Source organism: Anthonomus grandis, chromosome 2, assembly GCF_022605725.1.
Source record: "Anthonomus grandis grandis chromosome 2, icAntGran1.3, whole genome shotgun sequence".
Classification (NCBI taxonomy): Eukaryota; Metazoa; Arthropoda; class Insecta; order Coleoptera; family Curculionidae; genus Anthonomus; species Anthonomus grandis.
In genome coordinates, this window is record NC_065547.1 from 2,153,096 (window position 1) to 2,179,667 (window position 26,572).

Sequence of the window (26,572 nt, forward strand, 5' to 3'; positions counted from 1 at the left end):
GTTGGAAATGTGAAGGAGCTGGATCTATACATTGTAGATGAATCATTTGCAAACATTCAAGAAATTGTGATTTTTTGAGTAGTCATAGTCAAAAATGAATAGTCATGAATAGTCAGTAATTTATATGATTTTGAGACACTTTTTGATTATGCAAAAGATTTTTCTCTAGACTATTCTTTGCTGTTTTAAAGGACTTAAAAATTTCTTAAAGATTGTATTTGGTTCTTTTGGTATCGGAATACTTTTTCTATTCCATTTTGTTTCTAGTATCTATTTGTTTGACATCTTCAGTCAAAAACTGGAGACTTTTCTGTAGTAAAATGAGCTGTCTGCTATGAAATTACTGTATTTTTCTATTAATTATAGATTTCTTGAGAGTTTTCACAAATATTTCGGCCATTAATTCCATTGGCTTTTGGCTATGCTGGTGTTATTCTTATACAGTGTTGCTCTATTTATTATCCTCTCCTCTCTTATCATTTGAATGCGTCTATATACAAATTTGAAATTTGGCAAACATCATTAGCAACCTAAATACTACTTTTTAATTCCTAGTTCATTTTGCAATACTTCAAAATGGAAATGTAAATATTTCACTACAAAATATATTGGAGAACTCTTTACGAACATTTGCAAAGCGGCAACATCAATATTGCGACATGCATCAATTATTCTTTGACGTAGATCAAAGATAGTTGCTGGCTGAATGACGTATGCCATTTGTTTCAAGTAGCCCCATAAAAAAAAAGTCCAGAGGTGTAAAATCGGGCGACCTGGCTGGCCACTCGGTAGGCCCTCGACGACCAATCCACCGATTAGGGTAAATATTAGTCAAATATTCTCTAACATTTCTGCTAAAATGAAGAGGTGCCCTTGTTGAAAAACTGTTTATTACTCAAATTCATGAGGATTGTCTTCAATAATCTCAAGCATCAGTGGTTCTACTGCATTTTCCAACATGTTTACGTAGTCTAGATGCCCTGTCAAATTTTGTACACTTGTTCAGGTATAGTAAAGACCAAATGTTTGATTTAATGGATTCTAGAAATCCCATGTGACAAATAATTGATGTAACTTGGACTAAATACAGATCAAAAAAACAGATCAATTAAAAAGAATAACAAATGCATAGTCTGGAAGTAAACTTAGACATTTTCCTATCTCTGTGAGTGTCCTTGATACTTTGGTATGGTACACAAAATTTTATATATGTTTCAGTCAAAATAACTAGATTTGGGAACCATATACTTTCTCTGTTAGTAGTTGTTTCTCTTTGGTTGTACCCAAAGGTTCTTTACGAGCCCCACCCTTAGCTCCTTCTGGTAATGATGTTGGTAAAATAATTCCTATGGTCCCTATTAACATAACTCCATTACAGTAAATAAATTCTTCTTTCAGTTTGGCATATAAACTTTTATTGAAAATTTCGTCAATTAGTATTTGGAGTGTTTGGTCTTTTCTGGTGCCTTCTTGAGATTCGTGAAGTGTTATGGCTCTTAGTAGGGAGTTTTCAGAGACAAATTCACATTATGTTAAATGTTATCTTGCTGTGGATTTTTTGCTAGCTCTGTTAAGTAGTCAGATGGATTAAAAGTACTTTTTTGACGAACAAGAATTGAAGTTATATGATTGATAGATTCTGGATGCTAAATAGAAAGCTTTCTACCCTTGCAATTGGAACTGTTTTTCGGTTTTATCTAATAGACAATTGTCACAGGACACAATAAATTTTGAACCATAAATACAGTTGGGAAAATGCTGTATATAGACCAAGTACAGGCTAGTGTTTCCTTTTTGAAATGGTTGCAACTTCTTTGAACTTTAGTTGTAGTAGATCACAAATACAAATTTGTGATCTTGTGACCTTTTGCACTAGTGGTGTTCCAGTAGGTCCTATTTCCACAAAATCAAAATAGGTCAAATTTTTTGAGTTGCTTAGTTCATGCTTGAATTAAAAATATCTTCATGTTCTTTCATCCAAAGTAAAATGGCATCTTTAACAGTAAACTGACGTAATACTTCTGTCTCTTCTGAGAGTTTAGAAATGAATTTTCCTACATATCCAATCATTCCTAAAAATTATAATAAAAGTGACAATATTCCTTACTTTATCTGGATCTGGGTATATATACCTGCTGGAAAAGATGAATTGGAAAAAATTCATTTATGGTGCACTATAAAGACATTTATGTTTATTTATAGTTGAGTTGTATATGTTGAGTTTTTGTTGTTATTTTGTGGTGTGCTGTCCTGCTCTTTTTTATTTTTGGCGAAAGTTAATATGTCACTAAGTCTTTTATACCTAAATATATCAATGTGTATTGAAAAAGTTGTTATGTACCTTCACTCCTCTGATAATACCAGTTAGTGGTGTCCTTCTTTCAACTCAATCTTGCTGAATATCGTAGATCCATTCAGTTGCATTTTAAATTCATCTATTATTGTTGAAGTTACATAAGGCTCTGGTATGATGGCCTTATTTGGATTTCTCCTGTCAACACATACTTTTAATTACTTTGGATTATTATGTTTTGGGACAATAATGATTGGTGAAGGTTCTTTGCTACTGGCTATGTAGTTTAATTGTAATATTGGTCATGACATCATTTTCCTATGACTCCTAATAATTTTGGATAATGTTGTTCAGCAAAACTACTATCAATAGGATTTTGAACGAGGTTAGTGAATGAAACAATATTTAGATCCTTGCAGGCTTAATAACATAGTAATTATTCAAAATTATCTCTGAACAAGCAGACTGAGTACCGGATATATATTTCTTCCTCTGCTATATCAGTCATTACCACAATTTCTGCAAATTTACTCTTGCTTGAATTGATTGCTATGATATTTGTTATTCTTGTTCATTGAATTGTTTTTGTTAAATTGCGATTGTTGATGTTATTCTGTTTACATCGTATTCATTAGGTACCTATGTTCCATTGCCGAGACTTGTTTTTCTGTAATTTCATATACTTTTAAAATCTGTTGGAGTGACGGATTGTCTGTTAAAGCAAACCTTTGTAGTTTCCAACGAGTTGGGCTTTTAATAATTTCAGATTTAATTTCCCTATCCTACTCTAGAGATTTTTAGAATTATGCTGAATGCACTAGTTTGCCCTTAGAACATTGAAAGGCCTTTCAATGTTCTAAGAGTTTGCCTGGTTTAGAGCATTACCAAATTGCGGTCATTTTGTTAAACTTTGAAGTGCACTGTATCAAATAAGTTACCACTTTTACATCTTTGTTCTCAATTTCATTGATATAGGTACTTCACAACCCTGTTCACCAAATAATAAGTCAGATGTTATTAAATTAATTATTTTTAGGACGTCGAGAGGCAAACGTCGGTACAATATCTACCGAATGGCGAAAAGGTGGTGACCAACGTAGAAACCCGTTATTCAACTTACTAGTAAATATGATAAATAAATAAATACACATTTTCAGCATTCAAATTTCAATTATATTTTATTAATACATAAGAAACATAATTTCCTAGTTGATCCAAGAATCCCTTTAGCCGGATGAAGAGGTGCTATTGGTTGCTAAAAATAACAAAAAAAAAAACAAATAAATATCAAAAACAAAACAATTGACTTACGTGGTGGTGGAGGAGGTCCGCCGCCGCCACCGCCTCCTCGACCTCCGAAGCAGGAGGCAGTGTGGAGGTGGTGGGCAATAGGGGCGTGGTTCGCTAAGTCTCTTTTGACTAAGCTACTGCCGCTGCTAGAGTCGGAGTTTGATTTTGACGATCTTCCGAAGCCTGAGGCGCTGGCCGATCCAGAAGCTGGAACAATAGTCATTTTCTTGATTAAAAATAATTTAGTTTCATTATTTTCGGGATTATTTTGAAATAAAATGCGTATAACTTTAAAATAAAAAAAGGAAAAAAAGTGGTGGTTTTTTGAGGGTTTGAACACGGGTCGTCCGCTCTGGAAGGCTGCGAGTAACATTTGGAGGGTCCTCGCTACTGGAAGGCGTTTGAGGAGCGCATAGCCCAGGTTCGATCCCCAACAGGAACCACACTTTTTTTTTTATTTAAATTTTGTTTCTGCAAATTTAACGTCAAACTCTTGTTAAACGTGAATTACAAACATAATATTAAATTTCTCAACGTATATCACGCTGACATTTTATCCGATATTTGACGTTGAAGTTCAGCCAGAAATGTACCTCTGGTGTAAACCAAGACTAAACGTTTAGTTAACTATCGTTTGGATTGGGATTTTTATTTTTGATCCGGTTAACAGGATAAAATAGAAGGCATAAATTAATTTCAGTAACAGTATTGGTTATTACGTGCTAATTAGTTTCACATTAATGGTAATAGTCTAGTTAGCAACTGACCAGTCAAACATGTAACGAAGTTACAAGATTTTGTCTTTATTTTATAGTAATAAGGGTAAGCCCAGGTAGTCTTTTATAAAACAATTTAGATAATTTTGCTCCGTTAACATTTTAACCTCTAAATTTATAATTTACATAACAAAAAGATACATTTTAAGCTTTACCTGTGAGTCATGAGGGGTTTATAATTGTAAATATAGAGTATAAAGAAATCAACTGAAATAGAGGTTTCTAGCCTGATAGTATCCTGGAAAGGTTTGATTTCTTATAGGTTATGCCTAGTTCTCCATTGACTATGTTGTAGTCTCGGGCCTTATTGTTTTTAGCCCTGGTTATTCTTAGGATAATAAAGAACCACAAATGCCTAAAACTGAGAGGGTTTTCATCACTATGCTTCCAGTTTTCCGGTTATTTTCATGAAATTTTCCTTTCATGCTGTTGCATTGTTTACATGCACGTTCTATTTTGCAAGTTTCAACTTTTACCTACCTTGGGAAGCTCTGTTAAATGAAGGGGCACGCCCGGTGTGGCAAAATATAATATAAATCATGATTCAGTTTCCCGCGGTTTTAGATTAAGATCTTTATCGAATCCGTTGCTATTGATATCGTTCCGTCCCGTTCCGTTTTATTATAAGAGCGTAGCTCTTATTATGGGGCTCTCCCGCAGTGGAGTTTTCGCACAAAATTCGGACCGGTCGGACAAAAGTGTTTATAACTTTGGTTGTATTTGGGTTAGAGAAACGATGTTTACCTTTTTAGAATCTAGAAATATAAGGCTTTAATTTGATTATTTTCAAATTTTCATTTGTTTTTTTTGTGTAGGACTAGGACGCCTTCAAAGTCAAAAAAAAATGTTTCCTTCGATTTTGGTCAAGGGAATTCGATACAGGTCGCAACGGTTTCTTGAATATTATGAAATTTAACAGATCGATTAAAATTAATGAGGACCTTATCTGTATGGTTTTTGGTTATTCTCAGTACAGGGGAAGTATTTTTTTTTAACGCTCAAAGTTTCAGACATGTATGATATTCCAGCCCCTCTGACGGTTAAACGGTGTTTTTCCGGAAATAATGACTCGCAGAAGATAGGTGCGCCTCATCGAGAACTACAATTTTTATTAAGGACTTTTTTTGAAAAAATGTTTTTTTTTGGGAAAAAAATCAAAAAAACCTCAAAAAATTGATTTTTTTTAGTTTTTTCTGTGTAAAACTTTTACGGTGCAAAATTTTAAAAAATTTAATTTATATTAATTAAAGCTGCATTCATTTCAAATAAAATGGCGTATAAAGTTTAACCGTATCATTTACACAGGGTGAACAGTGCTCAATTGAAAATACCCTTTTTCACACTTTTTTTTTTCCAGCCTTAATAACTTTTTAGCGGCACCCGCTAGAACCAAATGGCTTATGGGCGGTTTGTAGCGTGTAATAAGCAGAATCCTTTGCAATTTCAACCGTACTTCTAAGTAAAACCATTTTTGAGTTATGAATTTTTTAACATTTTTTGACTTTGGAAATTAATTGTGCGTACCCGGTATGTGATAGAAAAACCAGAACCGATCGAGCAGATGCGCCATTCATTTTACTATGACATACTAAAATTTCATTTTTTCGCTATTTTTACAAGTACCCTAAAAGTATTTTTTTTTTCAAAAAAGTCCTAAGTATGAAAAATCGCTAAAAATCTACCCACACAAGAGCGACGTTCGAGTCACCTATGACCGGTGTTATGGCCGGCGTCTCCATGGCAACGAAAACGGCGATTTTCGCCGAAAAAAGACCCTTTTTATAATCGAAATTTAACTACTAAAATCAATCGGAATCGGTCCAGAATTGATGTTAATCTGTTCCTAAGGCTTTATACTATTTTTCCATGTACAAATCATAAGGCAAAAACCTTTTTTTATGCCCGAAATCATCGTCTCAAAAAGGGTTGATTTTGACGTCTACGCGCGATTTTGACAACATGGCGTCAACGTGGACGAATCGGCTCGGACTTGCTTCCTAATTTCATTGATAAAATGCTTAAAGTAGCTCAGAACTTCCTGAAATTGGTATTGAATTATTTAAGAAACTCTGGAGAATCCGAATATGTGCATACGTTTTACCAAATCGGGTTCTTTTAACCGTGATAATTCGGCAACGTTTGACGTTTTAGTATTTGCCGTGTATTATTATAATATTCATGCGACATAGTGGTCTATACAAGTCATTTTGCTAGACAAAAATTACAACACAGTGGGTCCTAATGATAAAAAAAAAATCTAATCGGGATTTAATGAGTATTATCACAGATTTAACTAGCTACGCTCGTAGCGTAGCTAGTTAAATCTGAGGTATTATTATTTTAAGTGGTAATTTTTTTTTTTGAAACTTTTTTGGTATTTGCCCGATTTGAATGAAATTTGGTATTTGGAGTTTATTTAAATATTAACACATACTTAGATTCGAGCGGAGCTCTTATCACATCATGGTTCTGTGAAGCCTGATACCCCAAAAACCGTAGACTTAAAGCTTGTAAGACATATAACGCGGTGAGTAGCGTTGTCGGAGCAACTGATCAACAATAATGTCATTTTTACAAGCTTGGAAGACGGTGGTATTTTAATTTTTTCCCTGTGAGTTTTTATCTGTGATTAATTATTAGAATATTCATATTAATTCCGTTCCGCTTTATGAACTTTTAAAACTGTGGTTTGGACACTATCTTTCTTTGTGTTTTGTAGGGCAAGCCACAGTCGCGAATATTAGTAACTGGTGCCTGGACACTATCTTTCTTAGGGCTTATCTTTTGTAGGGCAGGCAGCAGCGCGTTTTTGTTAAATTACTACCTGGACACTATCTTTCTTCGTGTTTTGTAGGGCAGGCAGTAGCCGCGTTTATTAATTATTACTTGGCTTCTTAAAGTGGTGAGAGACAAGTAATAACCGAGTCCGTGATAATATAATTACTATCCGTTTAGCAACAGAGCAGAGGTAAATGTTGACCGATTGATTGAGATTGCTTCGCTTGGTTGGTGTTGAGTTTCCGGCTTTGCTTAACGAATGTCATCCGTAACCGCTTGTACAGAACATCATAACCCCGTCCCTTAAATCATACTATTTTGCGTCATAAATAGTGCCGAATTTCAGCAATACTAATAAGTAACCAACCAAACCTGTTACTTACTTATTAGTATTTGTAATAATAAAGATTAAGATCAATCTCTACCTGGTTTCTCCACTGTTTAAAGGCTTACCCGAGAGGCTAGAGGGGACTCTAAGCTCCTTTAATTACTTACATTTTGTCAACTTTTTCTCCTATAACTGTACAAAGAAATAGTGAGGGGGGTTGACGGATACCCTGCGACTTCAAAGGTTAGAGGGTGGACATACGGCAAGTACGTAAGTACTCCCGCTACAAACAAAAGATAGTGGGTACAAAACTTCAAATACATAAAAAACTACAACGTTGCAATTTTTCTAATTTTTTGTCTAGGCAGTTAATTTGCTTGATTAAAAAAAGATTTATGGCAAAAAAAGGTTGATTTTATAAGATATCTATTAGTATGACCTGGCTTACGCTAAATTCTAGATTCAAAATGTTAGCCATCAGCCTTTTTTTCGTGAGTAAATTTTATAGTAGACTCTTTGGAATTAATATGATTTAAAATTGATTATGTTGAAAAAATATCATCAACTTATCGCCACGATATTTTAGGTTTTTCATTAAATATATTAATAATTTCAAAATCAAAATTTTCCATAAATATATTACTATCATATTTTCTTTTTGATAAAATTCATTATTATATTGGAAATAAGTAGTTTTTACACAATAGGTCTTAAATTCGTACTAACATTTAATGTTAAGAATTCTATTTAATGTTAGAACACGTGGCCCGATTCGTTGGCCCCCTAGGTCACCAGACCTAACCCCTCTAGATTTTTATTTTTGGGGTTACATAAAAAATGAAGTGTATAAAAAAAAATACAGAACCGTTGATGAACTTCAAACACGTATTAAAATTGCAAAAGCTACAAGACGTGTGCTTAAGTGTGCTCAGAAATGTATTGAACAAGATGGCGATGTTTTTGCTCATTTATTGTAAATTAGTAGTTTTACTTGATGTTATTTATTTCAAAGCCAACTTGCCTAAATTTGACAAAATTATTAATATCGTTATAACTTTGTTATTTTTAGGTTTAGGCTATTAGTGTAAATAAACGTTTTTATTAAGAAAATTATTATCTTTTGATTTATGTAAAAATATACAGGGGATTCCATTTAACAAAAGTACATTTTTCACATTTTCTCGAAAACGCGATGTTCAATTTTTCTTCTGTTTTCACCATTTTAATCAACAGAAAAAATCCTACTAGTTTGCTAATTTAAGCGACCCTGTATCTTAAATATTAACAAAGATACCAATAGTGCCGACTTAATCGGAGGCACCCTGTATATGCCTACTAGTGGTAGTATCGCTTTACCTCATAAAGAAAAGAAACGTGTACAGAAACTGGTCTAAAGACAATGACGAAGGATCTTCGTCATTTAACCCTTTTATATTAATTGTTTTAAAAATCCGTTTTGAATTAACTCTGTCCTAGATTAGTCGTTTTCTATTTGAATAAAGTTTTTTTTTTTAAATAAGTTTCGTGGCGTCACTATATAATTTATATAAAAAATATCAAAAATCTAATTTTTGTTAAAACAATTTTTAAGCCAGTTTTTGCCAGGTTCGTTCTACCTGACAGTGGGAGAGAACAACTTTCATAGACAGTGGAACAATTTTTTTAGCTGAAAAAAACCAATTTAATAGTGTTATCGGTTTTAACTGTCTTTCAAGCTTTCAACTCTAAAGTGCTTAAATTTTGCTTCATTTTTGTTGGCTTTTTAATTTCTATATTTCTCCTAATGCTAAATTCATTTAAGAAAAAAAAACTTGTATCAAATAATGACCCATTAGAACCCTATGGTTTTTGTATCAAAAATATTGTGTAATAAACTTTATAAGAACAATGGATTTAAGGATTTTGCTGACATTTTGGTCTTAGGAGGCTGTAATTTTGTAACACAATATCACATAAAAAAAGGCACTAAAAACTGCATACCATGACATAAAAATAATTTTTATTATGTAACAAAACCCAGAAGAAAATTTTAAAAATTGGCACCCTTGACTATGAATAGGAGAATGTTTCGATTCATGGTTTTTAATTTTTTTTTAATTTTAAGTAGGACTTAAAACTAAAAAAATAATTTTATTAAAAAAAAAAAAATAACAAGCTTACCACTCCCGCTTAGACCAAATCCAAAACTTCCCTGGCCCCCGAGTTGGCCCTGGCCTGAACCTCCTGAACTTTGGGGTGCCCCATAGGTTGAAGCCTACAGTAAAATATAATAAATAAAAATTTAAAAAAATCAATATATTCTCTTACCCAAACTATAGCGAATATCAGGACGCTAAAAACGATAAAACACCTCATCTTTAAAATAGTTCGAATGGTAGACTTTGAAATGCAAGAATTTCAAACTTCTACTAACATTCAGCGTGAACTATGTGGCATTTATATGAAATTCAAATTTATTATTAAATAATTATAAAATGATTTCACACAAAGGGTTTCCTGAACTTATTGTACCATATAATTATTTCCTGAGTATTAAATCTATAGTGTTAATGTGCTTATGAGCTCATAATTTTTAAAGTGTAATGAGAAATGATTGCTTCAATTTTTCTACGACGGAAGTATATAAGTATTTGATAATTTTAAATTAAAAATACCCAGTATAATATTTTATTGTTGGATTCTATATTAAATTCTATAAAATTTATTCTGTTATATGTAATACTTTGATCAAACAGTTTTCAAGGGATATATGCTCATTGAGGTGATGTTCAACTGTCTCTATCTCGAAAACTATTTAAGCGAAATTTCTTAGCATATAACGTAGAATTCAAACATTTATTGCAAAACAGATTATAACTAAAGGTTGTGACGAAAGAAAACATTAAACGCACAATAGGAATTTATTTAAATCATTTTTAACGCAAAACAAATATCATTTACCAGCTTGGACTGTAGTACTTGACACTGTGGTTGGTGCTGGAACTAAAATAATTTCTTTTATCGATTTTTAACTATTTTAAATTTATATTACCATAAATCACATATATGGGGCTTCTCCTGCCATATCCGCCCCCATAACAATTTGCAGGGTCATTATTTGACTCCAGTGTTTTTGGCGGGATTAACATTTTTAAAAAATTTGCTTGAGTAATAACCTAAAATTCGTTTTTCTTTTTAAATTTTATTAAGCAGAATATTGGTGTTTACTTACCGCACTGGCAATAAAAATTATAATTGTAATATTGTACTTAGGCAACATGACTGGTTAAAATAATCAAATTACTAATACAATAAAGCTTTCCAACTTCTAAAAAATTACATTTGAACATTTCCCATGTATGTACATGGATATGGGTGTTTTAATAATTGGACCTGGCATGATATAGTAATGAAAAGCCATTATATTTAATTGCATAATATTTTATTTTAGTAGTGAGTAAAACAATATATTGTTATTGTGTTCATTGCAGCAACAATATCAGGTATTTTAGTCAAGGCCTTCAATTTCCTGTTTTCTGTTTCCTGGGGCTTGTGGTAAAATTTGGCTTCTTTGCTGCATAGGTTTATTGAAAGTTGGCATTTCGTGATTTTCCAAAATGTCAGTTAAAGACTTTTGCTCTAAAAATGTCGTATGGAAAAACTAATGAACATTTGAAAAAAATGATTTAATTACTGAATTGACAGGGAAATTTTAGTTGGAAATGAGTATCATGTCGATGGGTTTATTATTTTGATTTTGTATTTTTGAGACAAGAGGATATCTCAAATCTGATTTCACCATTCAATTAGTGGAAAAAGAGTACCATGTTCAAAAAAGACTGACATATTTTTCAGAGTAGTCAATAAATCAATAATTGTTAAATTTTCATTACTCTAACCTAAAATAATGTCTTGCCATTAAGAGGTTAATTAATTTATTTCTTAAAGGAATTCCTAGAATAATTTTTTTTTGTAAATTTTAGTAAATAGAATTTAAGAGTTTTTTGAAAAAATACTAAAAAGTCTTCAGACTTATCCATAAATCGATAATTTCTAAATTTTGGATACTAGAACTCAAGATATTTACTCGTCAATAAGAGATGAATAATTTTGTTTCTTCCAGGCACTACTGGAATAAAAATTTCAATCCCTCCACTTGTAGTAAGTGAATGTTAGTCGTTTCTTCAACAAAGACTATAATAGCCTTCAGACTAATTCATAAATCAATAATTTTTAAATTTTGACTACAAAAACCCAAGATATTCACTTGTCAATGAGAGAGGAATAACTCGGTTTTTACAGGTACTCCTGGAATAAAAATTTTAATTTCTTGACTTTTAGTAAATTGAAGAAGAGAGATTACTAAAATCAATTTACTGCAAAAAAAATTAAAATGTTCTTTAAAGTAGTCCATAAATCAATGATTTCTAAATTTTGACTACTAGAACTCAATATATTTACTTGCCAATAAGAGATGAATAATTTTGTTTCTTACAGGCACTCCTGAAATAAAAATTGCAATTTCTAGACTTTCAGTGAATGGATTCTAGTCGTGTCTGCAAAAAAGACCAAAATGTTCTTTAGAGCTTAGTCTATAAATCAACAATTTTTAAATTTTGACTACCAGAATTCGAGATATTTACTTGTGAATAAGAGATAAATAATGTTGTTTCTTACAGGCACCCCTGGAATAAAAATTACAATTCTTTAAGTTTTAGTAAATTGTGTTCATTTGCTCAAAAAAGACTAAAATAGTCTTTAGAGTGATTCACAAATCAATAATTTAAGAAATTTGAGTACTACTCAAATTAGGCTAATGAGAGAACTCTTAGGCTAACGAGAGAACTTTGTCTGGTTATTCTATGATAGAACTTAAGATATTTATTTGTCAATAAGAGACGAATAACTTTGTTTCTTACAGGTACTCTTAGAATAAAAATTGCAATTTTTTGACTTTTAGTGAATGGATGTTAATCGTTTCTTCAAAAAAGACTAAAATGTTCTTTAAAGTAGTTCATAAATGTATAATTTCTAAATTTTGGATACTAGTACTTACGATATTTACTTATCAATAAGAGATGAATAATTTTGTTTCTTACAGGCACTCTTGAAATAAAAATTCCAATTCCTTCACTTGTAGTAAGTGAGTGTTAGTCGTTTCTTCAACAAAGACTATAATAGTCTTCAGACTGGTTCATAAATCAAGAATTTTTAAATTTTGACTACAAAAACCCAAGATATTCACTTGTCAATAAGAGACAAATAACTCGATTTTTCCAATTCCAAAAATTCTAATTTTGAGTGTATGGATTTTAGGAATTTCTGCAAAAAAGGACAACAAGAATATTCGTGGTAGTCCACAAATCAATAAGTGCAGAATTTTGACTACCAGAACTCAGGATAGTCACTTGCTAATAAAATGAATTTCAATGTTTTCAATGTTTTTTCTTTCGGCTACTTATACCTAAAGTAGACTTTTAGAGGAGTATTTTTCAGTAAATTTTATTAAGTTTGATTGATTATGTTTTGAAATATTGAATGTTGCGAGACACGTAACCTCTATTGCCAATTATCTGCCTCTACTAGTCAGGGCCTTAAAAACAGTACTGTATCCTACAAACCATCCTTGGCGGCTACTTGTACCTCAAAGAAGGTTTGTAGAACACTGTTTTCCCAATATTTACCAATTAGTTTCATTCAGTTTGGTTTAGTAGTTTTTGAGATATTGGATTTTTTATACATACTTAAGTTTGTTTCGTTGTAGAGTTGATACTCTTTTTCAGCTAATTTTTTCACACTAATTCAATGGTGCCTAGCAGTATCTTAGAATGGATCAGTATTAATCAAAAGAGGTTTATTTTATCACTCTAGCATTAATAGTTCAAAAGTTATCAAGTAAAAATCCCGATGTTGACCCAACAAGGGATTACTGACGTAAAGCAAAATTAAGACAGCCATGTCTTTTAAATTGGGAATCCCGTGAATATAATTTTAATTAATTCTTGACGGTCACTGATTCTTCAACTTTGCTTATGATGCTCATAACTATAGAGGAACTACTAGAGAAGATAAGAGAGATTTTGGTTCGTAGATACCTCTAATATTATAGAGTTTAGAATTATATTGGTGCTTACTAATATCTTAGAATAGAACTATTAATCAAAAAACCACCATTAACACTTTTGCTACTACCGTAAAAGATTTTTATTCTCGGCTTATTCCAGATATGTGGACAGCATGGAAATAAAATATATTTTCATGGTATCCAGGCCTTTGAGCAATTTTTCATCTTATTCCTTTATGCTTTTTTAAAAACTAACAAAAACCCGTCGACATGGCGATTTTTTTTTAATTCCCTGGAAAATATGAAAAATTACTTCAAATTACACAAAATGACTCTAAACACCCAAAAACCATGACTTAGTTGAAGTGGCTTCTGGAGAATCAATCCGAGAATTTCAGTTATTAGATCAAAAAGCTACTGGAATAATATTTTTCCTTTGGAAAAAGAAGGAATTTTATTCCAGGCAATTGGATGACTCTAAAGTGGCTCAGTATGGCAATTGAAGTGACTCAATTTGCTGATAAGTCATTGGTAGTAGTAAAGAGAGTCGTTTCAGGAATTTGGGTACTTTGGTTTACTTCAGAGTACATCAAAAAACTTCTTGAACAATATCATTCTTTGGGCAAAGATGGAATTTTATTCCAGGTATTTGCATGACCTTAAAGTACCTCCATCTGTCAACTTTTCGGGAATTTGGGTGTGTTGATAAATCAGAAAAAAGATCATATTTTTGGTTCCAATTGTTTTCACAAAATCAAATTAAAAATGTTTCTGCATATCTTTCAGAGATTTGAATGAATTAATAATCATCTCATATCATTGCGAAGTAATGCTATTTTGCTCCAGACTATTTTCCGGAAATTGCACGCATTTTTTCCAGGTTTTCAGATTGGTTTATAGAGGTAGTGGTGATGCCAGAAAGACAACATGCTGAAAATAGTTTGTTTTTCCTGAAATAATTTCAATTTTTATGTTTTTCCAATTTTGTCAGCTTATTTTCTATTAATTTTACGTAATTTTTAATGTCTGCAAGGCATTTGACATTATTTATGAAGTTATCCAGGAACATATAATAATTTGAATGTTTTCCAGACATTACATTTTTTTTTCACAAATGTGAGCCATATTTTCGGCCTTTAGATGTTAGTTTTAATGTATTATTTAGTTAGTTTATTTTTTTTTAGAATTTTTAATTTCAAGGACTCTAATGGGTTTTTAGGAAAAAAATTGTGAAAATTCCTACAATGAGAGCCAAAATCTTGGATCTTGGGTTCTAGTATTCAAAGTTTTGAAATTTTTGTTTTATGAATTACTGTGAAAACCACTTCAATTTTTTTTTTTGAAGAAATGCCTAAACTCGATTTATTTTCGAAATTGGAATTTTTATTCCAGGAGTGCCTGTAAGAAACAAAATAATTCGTCTCTTATTGACAAGTAAATATATTAAGTTCTAGTCATTAAAATTTAAAAACTATTAATACATGGACTACTCTAAAGGCTATTTTAGTCTTTTTCGAAGAAATTACTAAAATCCATTTATCGAAAGTCAAGATATTGGAATTATCATTCCAGGAGTGCCTGTAAGCCACAAAATAATTTGTCTCTTATTGTATGTATTTTATCACATGAATATCTTGGATTCTAGTATTCAAAATTTATAAATTTTTGACTTATGGGCTTCTCTGAAAACTACTTCAGTCTTTGTTTGAAAAAATTACAAAAATCCATTGGTTAAAAGTCAAGAAACTTGAATTTTTATTCCAGGAGTACCTGTAACATCGAAAAATAATTGTCTCTTATTCAGAGTACATCAAAAAACTCCTTGAACAATATCTTTCTTCGGCCAAAGATGGAATTTCACTCCAGGTATTTGCATGAGTCTAAAAGTGACTCAGCCTTTCAATTTTTCGGGAATTTGGGTCTGTTGATCAATCAGAAAAAATATTACAGTTTTGGTACCAATTTTTTTCACAAAATCAAATTAAAAATGTTTCCTCATATCTTTCAGAGATTTGAATGAATTAATAATCATCTCATATCATTGTGAAGTAATGCACTTTTGCTCCAGACTATTTTCCAGAAATAGTGGACTATTTTCCAGAGGTAGTGGTGATGCCAGAAAGACAACATGCTGAAAATAGTTTGTTTTTCCTGAAATAATTTCAATTTTTATGTTTTTCCAATTTTGTCAGATTATTTTCTATTAATTTTACGTAATTTTTCATGTCTGCAAGGCATTTGACAATATTTATGACGTCATCCAGGAACATACAATAATTTTTATGTTGTCCAGAAATAACAATTTTTTTTCAGGAATGTGAGCCATATTTTTGGCCTTTTGAAGTTAGTTTTAGTGTATTATTTTTTTTTTTGAATTTTTTATTTCAAGGAATTTTTAAGGGGTTTTTAAGAAAAAAATTGTGTAAATCCCTACAATATCCAAAGAGAGCCAAAATCTTGAATCTTGGGTTCTAGTAGTCAAAGTTTTGAAATTTTTGTTTTATGAATTACTGTGAAGACCACTTTAATATTTTTTGAAGAAATTACCAAACTCGATTTACTAAAACTGAAGAAATTGGAATTTTTATTCCAGGAGTGCCTGTAAGAAACAAAATAATTCGTCTCTTATTGACAAGTAAATATATTGAGTTCTAGTAGTCTAAGTTTGTAAATTAATGATTTATGAACTGCTCTAAAGATAATTTTAGTCCTTTTTAAAAAACGTACCAAAAGCCATTCATGAAAAGTCAAGAAATTCAATTGATTTTGTCTTTTATTGTAACAGGAATATCTTGGGTTCCAGAAGCCAAAATTTGAAAATTATTAACTTATGGAATACTCTGAAGACTATTTTAGTCTCTGTTTGAAAAAATTACTAAACTCCATTAATTAAAAGACCCGAATTTTTATTCCAGGAGTCCATGTAGTAAAGACAAATATTTGTCTCTTATTGATAAATGAATATCTTGGGTTCTAGTAATTACAATTTAGAAATTATTGATTAATGGACTAGTCTGAAAATAATTTTAGTATTTTTTGAAGAAATTACTAAAATCCATTCAATAAAAGTCAAGAAATTGAAATTTTCATTTCAGAAGTACCTGTAAAAAACAAAATTATTTGTCTATTACTGGCATGTAAATATCTTGAGTTCTAGTAATTAAAATTTAAAAATTATTGAATAATGGACTACTGTGATGGTCATTTTATTCTCCTTTGAAGAAATTACTAAAATCAATTCACTAAATATCAAGAAACTGGAATTTTTATGCCAGGAGTGACTGTAAGAAACAAAATAATTCGTCTCTTATTGACAAGTAAATATATTAAATTCTAGTCATTAAAATTTAGAAACTATTAATACATGGACTACTCTAAAGGTTATTTTAGTTTTTTTTGAAGAAATTATTAAAATCCATTTATTGAAAGTCAAGATATTGGAATTATCATTCCACGAGTGCCTGTAAACAACAAAATAATTAGTTTTCTATTGTATGTATCTTATCACATGAATATTTTAGATTCTAGTAGTAAAAATTTAGAAATTGTTGATTTATGGGCTTCTCTGAAGACTACTTTAGTCTCTGTTTAAAAAAATGACTAAGATCCATTGACTAAAAGTCACGAAACTTGAATTTTTATTTTAGGAGTACCTGTAAGAGCAAAAAATAATTGTCTCTTATTGACAAGTGAATACCTTGGGTTCCAGTTTTTTGAAAAAACGACTAAGCTCGATTCACTAAAAGTCAAGACATTCGAATTTTTATTCAGTAATTTCTAAATTTTGACTACTAGAATACGATATATTTGCCTGTCAAAAAAAGACAAATAATTTTGTTTCTTCCAAGTATAATTGGAATAAAAATTTTAATTTTTTAACTTTTAATTAATGGATTTTAGTTATTTCTCCAAAAAATAATAAAATAGTGTTCGGAGTAGTCTTTAAATCAATAATTATTACGTTTTGAGCATTAGAACTCAAGATAATCTTTTGCCAATAAGAGGCGAATAATTTAGTTTCTTATAGGCACTCCTAGAATAAAAATTCCAGTTTCTTGATTTTAATCATTTTTTCAAAAAAGAATAAAATGATCTTCACAGTAGTCTATAAATCAATAATTCATAAATTTTAATTACTAGAACTCAAGATATTTACTTGCCAGTAATAGACAATTACGAATAGACAGACTCCTGGAATTTTTATTCCAGAAGTTTCTATAAGAAACAAAATAATTCATCTCTTATTGGCAAGTAAATATATTGAGTTCTAGTAGTCAAAATTTAGAAGTTATTGATTTGGGAACTACTATGAAGACCATTTTAGTCTTTTTTGAAGAAATGATTAAGCTCGATTCACTAAAAGTCAAGATATTGGAATTTTTATTCCAGGAGTACCTATAAGAAACAAAATAATTTATCTCTTATTGGCAAGTAAATATATTGAGTTCTAGTAGTCAAAATTTAGAAATTATTGATTTATGAACTGCTATAAAGATAATTTTAGTCTTTTTTAAAGAACGTACCAAAAGCCATTCATGAAAAGTCAAGAAATTCAATTGATTTTGTCTTTTATTGTAACCACAGGAATATCTTGGATTCCAGTAGCCAAAATTTGAAAATTATTTACTTATGGGATACTCTGAAGACTATTTTAGTCTCTGTTTGAAAAAATTATTAAAATCCATTATTTAAAAGCAAAAAAACCCGAATTTTTATTCCAGGAGTGCCTGTAAGAAACCAAATTAGTCGCCACTTATTGGCAAAAGAATATCTTAAGTTATAATAGTCAAAGTTTATAAATTATTGATAGTTGATTTTTAAATTTAGACTACTTTGAAGAATATTTTATTATTTTTTGGAGAAATGACTAGAATCAATTAATTAAAAGTTAAGAAATTAAAAATTTTATTCTAGGAGTACTTCTAAGAAACTTATTCGTTTTGTTTTGACAAGCAAATATTTCGGAATCTAGTAGTCAAAACTTAAAAACTACTGATTTATGGACTACTCTGAAGATTATTATAGTCTTTTTTTTAAGAAATAATGTATACCATTTACTAAAATTCTAGAAATTGTAATTATTATTCCAGGAGTACCTGTAAGAAATAAAATAATTTGTCTCTATTGGCAAATAAATATAATGAGTTCTAGTAGTCAAAATTTACAAATTATTAATTTATGGACTATTCTAAAGACCATTTAATTTTTTTTTGAACAAATCACTAAAATCTATCTACTAAAAGTCAAGAAATTGAAATTTTCATTCTAAAAGTACCTGTAAAAAACAAAATTATTAAATATTAGTGACATAGGACTTTCTTGTGTTTACCATAAAAAAAAAGTATAAATATCTTGAGTTCTAGTAATTAAAATTTAAAAAATTATTAATTTATGGACTACTGTGAAAATCATTTCATTCTTATTTCAAGAAATTAATAAAATCAATTGACTAAAAATCAAGAAATTTAAATTTTTATTCCAGGAGTGCTTGTAAGAAACCAAATTATTCGCCTCTTATTGGCAAAAGAATATCTTGAGTTCTAGTAGTCAAAATTTATAAATTATTGATTTTAGACTACTTTGAAGATTATTTTATTATTTTTTGGAGAAATGACTAAAATCAATTCTGTGGCATTTGGGAGATTTATGTTAACTCCAAAAAATGTTTTTTTTTGTTAACTTCACTAATATAAATAATTTTTCCAACTTGATCCAACCATGATAAGTACAGCATTACTAGTAAGTCGGTTATACTTTGGTAAAATATCGATAAGTCCTATTTACTTAATATTTATTTGGTATAATCATGTTAAAATATCATATCATGTGTTTAAAAAAAAACTAAGGTAAAACAATTTGATACAATTGTGATAAGTGGTAGTTATCATGTTTAAACCAAATATCATAAAAATTATTTAGATCATTTTGTGTTATGTCCCACGTAATCCGTTTTAATTAGTTGTTTTGTGAATTCTTCTATGTAAGTGGGATATAACATAAATGTACCAAATTTTTTTTCCAGTGTATTTGTATTTATCATAATGACTCGTTTATACTCGTTCGTCGTCGCCAAGACGACAGCGTATTATTGTTCCCCTGAGTGGTCAAGGCTACCGGTTTTTGAACAACTGATCCGGAACAGACTGATACTTGCCTAAGCCTTGAAAATAACCCACATCTTCCACCGTCACCAACTGATTTTAGTTCTGGATCTAGTGAATTATAGGAACCATCAAATAAAGAGCAGATGATTGACAATGAAGCTGATGTTTCTGAAGAAACCCAAAATGAGTCAGACGATGACATCCCTTTATCGCTAATTGCAAATGCAACTAGAAAGAGAAAAAAAGGGCAGGGTTCAATGCAAAGAAAATTGCGACAAAGTCGTTCTGAAAGTAGAAAGAAAGGCGAGGCGTATGTTACTGCCAAAGGTAAGAGTAGCAAAAATAGCAAAAACGTTAAGACCAGTTTCTGCAGGCTGCCAAGCAAAATGCCATTTAAAAACTGCCCATATTGACATGAAGCAAATCTTTACTGACTACAGAAACCTACCAAGTAGAGATATACAGAAAAGGTATTTAGCTAGTTTAATTACAATAAAACCGAAAGAACGAACAAGGTGTAATAAATCAGCAAAAGATAGACAAATCACAGTACTTTATGAGTTAGACGGCATTAATGATCACATCTGCAAAACTTGCTTTTTGAACGTTTTTGGTGAAACCAGAGGTTTCTTAGATGATGCTGTTAAAAAAAAGAAAATATCCCCTACCTCTAGCATCCTGAAGTCCGATTTAAGAGGCACGCTACCTTCAGGCAATACACGATCAGAAGCGGACATCTCATTTGCTAGAGATTTTTTTAATACTTTTCCGGCTTATGAGAGCCATTACTCAAGAAATCATACTACAAAACGATATTTAGCACAACACTTAAACTTCCAGATAATGTATATGCTTTATAAAGAAAAATTCGAGTTTTTGTTTTTCGCAATGTTTTCATAACCTTAAACTTAAAATTTAAGAAACCAAGTAATGATACGTACAAAACTTTTGACGCATTTTCTCTCAAATTAAAATGTTCTGTCGACGAGGAGGAAAAAACCCAATTAAAAACGGAGAGTCAACGACATCAGGACAAAGCTTCCTTTCACTATGCAATAAAAATAGGTGATAAAGAAAAAAGTAAGCAAAGTTTTGGCAGGATTGTAGTAGCGGCATTTGACTTACAAAAGTGTTTGGCTACACCCAACTTGACTGCTAGTGTGTCTTTCTACAAAAGAAAGGATTATGGACATTTAATCTGACGATCCGCAATATTACTACAAAAAAAACTTCGTGTTACATATGGCACGAAGGTGTAGCACAACGAGGAGACGATGAGATGGCATCTTGCTTGTTTCAGTTTATTAAAGACTTAGCAGACCATGTGGAAACTCTATTCCTCTATTCTGATACGTGCCCTGGTCAAAATCGGAATAGCATATTACCGATGATGTTTTTAAAGCACTTGATGACAAGAATACGTTGAAAGAAATTTATCACAAGTTCCTAGTTCCAGGGCATACTCATTTAGAGTGTGATTACCGATCATGCCACTATAGAACGGTTTGTGAAAAAACGCAATACCATAATCTCAGTTCCACAAGATTGGGTGTCTATAATAAAAATGCCTAGCCCTCATTTTTATGTAAAATTTATGAGATAGACAGATTTTTTTGGATTTTCCAAACTTTTAACCACACACTTCATAAAAAGAAATATCGCCAAGGATAAATCATCCTTTGCGTGGAACGGCATATTCTGGTTATACTACAAAAAGGATAATGATATAGGCTTCAAATATACCGATAATTAAATTCCGATGAACATTTTCGATTTTTTACCATGCTAAGAAGAGGCAGATCTTGTTCAATGTCTAATATTGAAATACCTTCAGCATATAACGAGCCTTTAAATATAGACATATTAAAATATCAAGATATTCTTGACCTTCTGCCATTTATTGACCTAATCTATCATGGATTTTACAAAACATTTAAGCACACTCCAACCAAAAACCACAATATGTGAGCGACAGTGATGAAAATTTTGATGAATAACTGTTTTTCTTAATTAATAAATGTCAATTTCTAAAATTTGACATTAAGGTTTCAAAAATTGAGGTTTTAGCCAACACTGTATTAGAGTGTTAAGATTTTAGTGGATAAGTTTTTTCCATAGAATTATTTTAAATTTTATATGTTTGATACAAATATGATATGTGCCATTTTATTAAAAACAGAATTATGTACACATATTTTGCTTACTATATCTAAATCTTGATATATTAAAGTATTTAATGATAATTACTAGTTTTATTTATTTATTATATGCGATTTAAAAATCAGCCCACAACTTAAAATGTCTGTACTGAGCAACATTAATTTTGGAGTTATCATATGTGTCCCAAATGCCACCCAATTATTAAAAAGTTAAAAAATTAAAAATTTTATTCCAGGAGTACCTCTAAGAAACAAAATTATTCGTTTTTTTTTGACAAGCAAATATTTTGGAATCTAGTAGTCAAAACTTAGAAACTACTGACTTATGAACTACTCTGAAGATTATTTTAGTTTTTTGTTAAGAAATAATGTACACCATTTACTAAAATTCTAGAAATTCTAATTTTTATTTCAGGAATGCCTGTAAGAAACAAAATTATCATCTCTTATTGACAAGTGAATATCTTAGGTTCTAGTAGTAAAAATGTACTCTACTCTTTTTTTTCTAAAAGTCCTTTAACCAAACTGAATGAAACTAAATGGTATATATTATGGAAAAGACTCTAAAAACTCTCTGTGTCTAAAAATCATGACATCAAACTTCTGATTTGATCGTCAAAACTCGACAAAAAGACCTGAAAATAGTACCAAGTCGACGGGCTTACCATAATTTTAAAAACCTATCATACCTTCACCCTGTCTGTTAGTGTGTCTCTCAGCTACAGAAATCCTGGTAACATCCGAGTTTATTGGGGAAACCAGAAACCTTCTTCCACATCTTCTTGGCTCACCATTACAAAGAACCAGTACCTATAAAATCTTCTTTAGTAAGACATTATTTAAAATCTCATAGGAGAAACTTACCGTAAGAACAAATAACATTGTTTGCTTCATTTTTATGACTGTCTCAAAACCTGATTTCTAAAGAACGTTTCATAATTCATCTCATAGTTCCCACCTTAAATTACATGCTACAAATAGCAGGTGTCAGGATAATCGTTTTCAAAAAACGTTTCTTTCCTGCACTTAAATTATGTTAAAAAAAACTGCATACAAGGAAATAAAATATTAAAAATTGACCAATACATGCTAAAAATTTGTAGGAAATGTTCGTCTGCTATGCAATATCCGAGTTCGAAAAACAATAAAGAGGCATCACCGATGCATTTTTTTCAATGAAAATGAAGTGCAGTGAAGGCCTAGTTGTTGTGGTCATCTACTATGTCAGCCTGATTTTGGTAAAAAACAAATGCAATAAAAATTAAATTATTTAACTCTTTTTAAAGTCTTTTACAGAACCTGCAGTTGCAAACAATGCCGACCCATTAATAATCCATAATAGATCACCAGGAGTACCGGGATGTTTTTCTCTGCTTTTCCCCATATTTTCTGGTAAGTAACTAGTGTAAATGTTTGAATATAATTTATTTAGATTGGGCTTTAGTGCACAGTACTACGAAACAAACAACAACAGTAGAGGATGTTGCGGAAGCAGAAGAATCGGAAGTAGAGGCTGCAGAGGAAGTTGCTGATAAACCGGAAGAGGAGGTGGCAGAAGAGTAACGATAATTTAAAGTGTATTAAAAGCAATAAAATATGGTTTATTATTTTTTTTGTATTTCATTTAACATTCTACCAAGTAAAATCAAAAAGTACTCTTTTCCTGCTACTATTTTTTTTACAAAACGAGAATATTATTTGACAACGTAACATCTCACATATAGTAGAAAAGGGTCACATGATCGATCGCTAATTAATAAATAAACAGTCACGTGGTGATTTTGTCAAAATAAGCTCCTTCTACCATTTTACACTACCAGTGATGTACCAGGGAAAATTAATAGGTTCAATCAAGAAAAAATGCACATTATAAGCGCCTGCACTATAAAAGAGGAAAGATGGTACTGGTGCATCAGTATTTTTATCTCATTTGCACCAACTGCGAGTTAATGGGCCGACTTTGACTAGTTTAACTTAGTCCAGGCGTTTTTCATACAACAATTGATCTCATTTGTTTTTTTTTTATAAAATCAAAAGCATAATTAATGTAAGCATATGAACAAAAAAAGGAAAAAAAAGAATAAGAATATAATGCAACAATAAACGCCTGACTGTAAAACGAGAGAGATGGCACTGGTACATCGCTATCGCTGTCTCACTCGCACCCAAGTTAATTGGTCGGCTTTGGCTAAGTTATTTAGTATTTTATTACATATTTTTGTTTAGTACAAGGGCTTTTCATAAACAATCAAATTAAATTTGTTTAATAAGTTTCAAATAAATTAAAAAGGAAAACAAAAAACATAATTTAACCCATGCATAAAGAAAGAGAAAGAAAATAAGAATAAAAAACGATGAAAAAATTGACTTTAAACGCCCGGGCTATTAATTAAGAGAGTTGGCACTGGTGCATCGCTAACTCTATCTCACTTCCACGCAATGCAAGTTAATTGATCGATTTTGGCTGGGTTATCTTAGTCCAGGTGTTTTTTGAATAATTTGATTAATTTGTTTTTTTTTTTAAATTACATTTTAGATAAATTACAAATAAAAAAAAACATATTTTAAACATGTGCACAAAAAAGAGAAAAAAAACATAAAATTATAATGCGACAATAAACGCTTAGACTATGAAATGAGAAGGATGGCACTAGTATATCGCTATCGCTGTCTCACTCGCATCCATTGCAAGACTGTAGCTAGGTGTTCTTGTTTTCTTGCTAATAAAAAAAAAACGAAAAAAAAAGAAAGAGTATAATTTAAACATGTGAGCAAAAAAAGAAAAAAAAACATTAAAAATATAATGCGATGAAAAATTTTACACTAAACGCCCAGACTATAAAATATCAGTGTTGGTACTGGTGCATCGCTATCTATATTTCACTCGCACCCATTGCAAGTTAATGGCTTAACCTTGGCTGGGTTATCTTAGTCCAGGCTTTTTCACGAATAATTTGATCAATTTGTTTTTTTAATTATTTTTAAAAAAATTACAAAAAAGGAAAAAAACATATTTTAAACATGTGCACAAAAAAGGAGAAAAAAAACATAAAATTTTAATGCGACAATAAACGCCTAGACTATAAAATGTGATGTATGACACTGATACATCGCTATCTCTGTTTCACTCGCACCCATTGCAAGACTTTGGATAGGTTATCTTAGTCCAGGCGTTTTTCATAAACAATCTGATAAAACTTGTTTTCTTGCTATTAAAAAAAACGAAAAAAAAAAGAAAAAGTATAATTTAAACATGCGAGCAAAAAAAGAAAAAATAAACATTAAAAATATAATGCGATGAAACTTTTTACATCAAAGCGCCTGGGCTATAAAATGAGAGAGTTGGCACTGGTGTATATATATAGTATATTGGCGCTATCTCTATCTCACTTGCACCCATTGCAAGTTAATGGGTCGACTTTAACTGGTTTATCTTAGTCCAGGCGTTTTTCGTACATAATTTCTTAGGTTCTTTTAATCAAAATTTAGAAATTATCAATTTATGGATTATTCTGAAGACTAATTTAATCTTTTAAGAAACTACTACTAAATGCATTAAAAGTCAAGAAATTTAAATATCAGTTTCAGGAGTGCCTGTAAGAAATCAAATAATTCCTCTCTTATTGGCAAGTGAATATCTTGGGTTCTAGTAGTCAAGATTTATAAATTATTGATTTATGGACTACTCTGAAGAGAAATGACTTGGTACTCTTTTTTAGCAATTTTTTCCGGAGAAATCTATGTTATCATTATATTTCTTCGATATTACTGATTTTCCAACTGCTTGGAAGTAGTTTCTCAGTTCCTTTTACTTTCAGGCAGTTAAAATTTAATTTCCAATTGCCTGGAAGTAATTTCTCATTTCTCAATAAAGGAGACACCCTTTCTACAAATCCTCTATCCTTCAGGATCATTTCTATAAACATCATTTCCATCAACTGAATACGCAAAATCCACTTTATACTATCTGGATCTACACTGGATACTATTCAGTATATAGAAAGTCAGGAGACTTGCCAGCACTACAAAACCGATTTTCCAACCTAACCGTACATTTTTACATCAACAATTCGTTTCCAAATTACTATTTGGAACCTCTGGAAATTATTTTTCTGTCCTATTTTATCAATTCACATGTAAAAAAACACGTCCTTTTTTTTAGTTGAGTACCGTCAAAATAGTTCTCTCAAAATAGACGTGGTGATTATTTTTTAATTACCTCTAAAACATGAAAAAATAAAAAAAATCCTGTCTGAAAACCCTGACCTATTTGACGTGGCTCAATTTGCTTAAATACAATAGAGAGTCAATCCGAAAATTGCAGCTACTGCATCAAAAACCTCTTGGAATAATATTTTTCTTTTGGACAAGGATCGAATTTTATTCCGGGCATTTGAATGACTAGAAAAGTGGTACTATGACAATTAAAGTGACTTAATTTATTAATAAATCATTAATAAAAACTAAAGAGAGTCATTCCATAAATTTGGGTGCCCTAGATCAGTGTAAACTCCAAAAAAAATGTAGAATAATATTCTTCTTTTGGACAAAGATGTAATTTTATCCGAGGCCTGTTTCAATGACAATTGAATTGATTCAATTTGCTGATAAATCTTTAATTGGAAAATTCGTTATTACCATCAAATTTTCGGTACCATCAACTGTGTCTTCAAAAATACTTTAGGAAATTACTAAATTTACTAAACATTCACTAAAAGTCAAGAAATTGGAATTTTTGTTCCAGGAGTGCCTGTAAGAAGCAAAATAATTCGTCTCTTATCGGCAAGTAAATGAATATCTG

The 26,572-nt window shown here is 30.8% G+C and overlaps 1 protein-coding gene and 2 long non-coding RNA genes across 3 annotated transcripts; 1 reads left to right on the top strand and 2 right to left on the bottom strand.

Annotated features, from left to right (window-relative positions):
• The first annotated feature begins 611 nt into the window (after positions 1-611).
• Positions 612-23,380, top strand: LOC126748150 (uncharacterized). Its single transcript, XR_007664645.1, has 5 exons — positions 612-820; positions 3,330-3,415; positions 22,875-23,009; positions 23,058-23,163; positions 23,216-23,380. It is a non-coding gene; the product is annotated as an uncharacterized LOC126748150 (long non-coding RNA).
• Positions 3,453-9,906, bottom strand: LOC126748139 (uncharacterized). The gene is made up of 4 exons (XM_050457170.1): positions 9,773-9,906; positions 9,626-9,719; positions 3,605-3,790; positions 3,453-3,548 (listed from the first exon to the last, which is right to left on the bottom strand). Exons 1-4 carry the CDS (start codon positions 9,818-9,820, stop codon positions 3,520-3,522), a joined length of 357 nt encoding a protein of 118 aa, XP_050313127.1. The 5' UTR covers positions 9,821-9,906; the 3' UTR covers positions 3,453-3,519.
• LOC126748154 (uncharacterized) lies at positions 10,352-26,241 on the bottom strand. The gene is made up of 5 exons (XR_007664646.1): positions 22,636-26,241; positions 22,461-22,581; positions 10,677-11,083; positions 10,497-10,620; positions 10,352-10,447 (listed from the first exon to the last, which is right to left on the bottom strand). It is a non-coding gene; the product is annotated as an uncharacterized LOC126748154 (long non-coding RNA).
• Between the last annotated feature and the right edge of the window lie 331 nt (positions 26,242-26,572).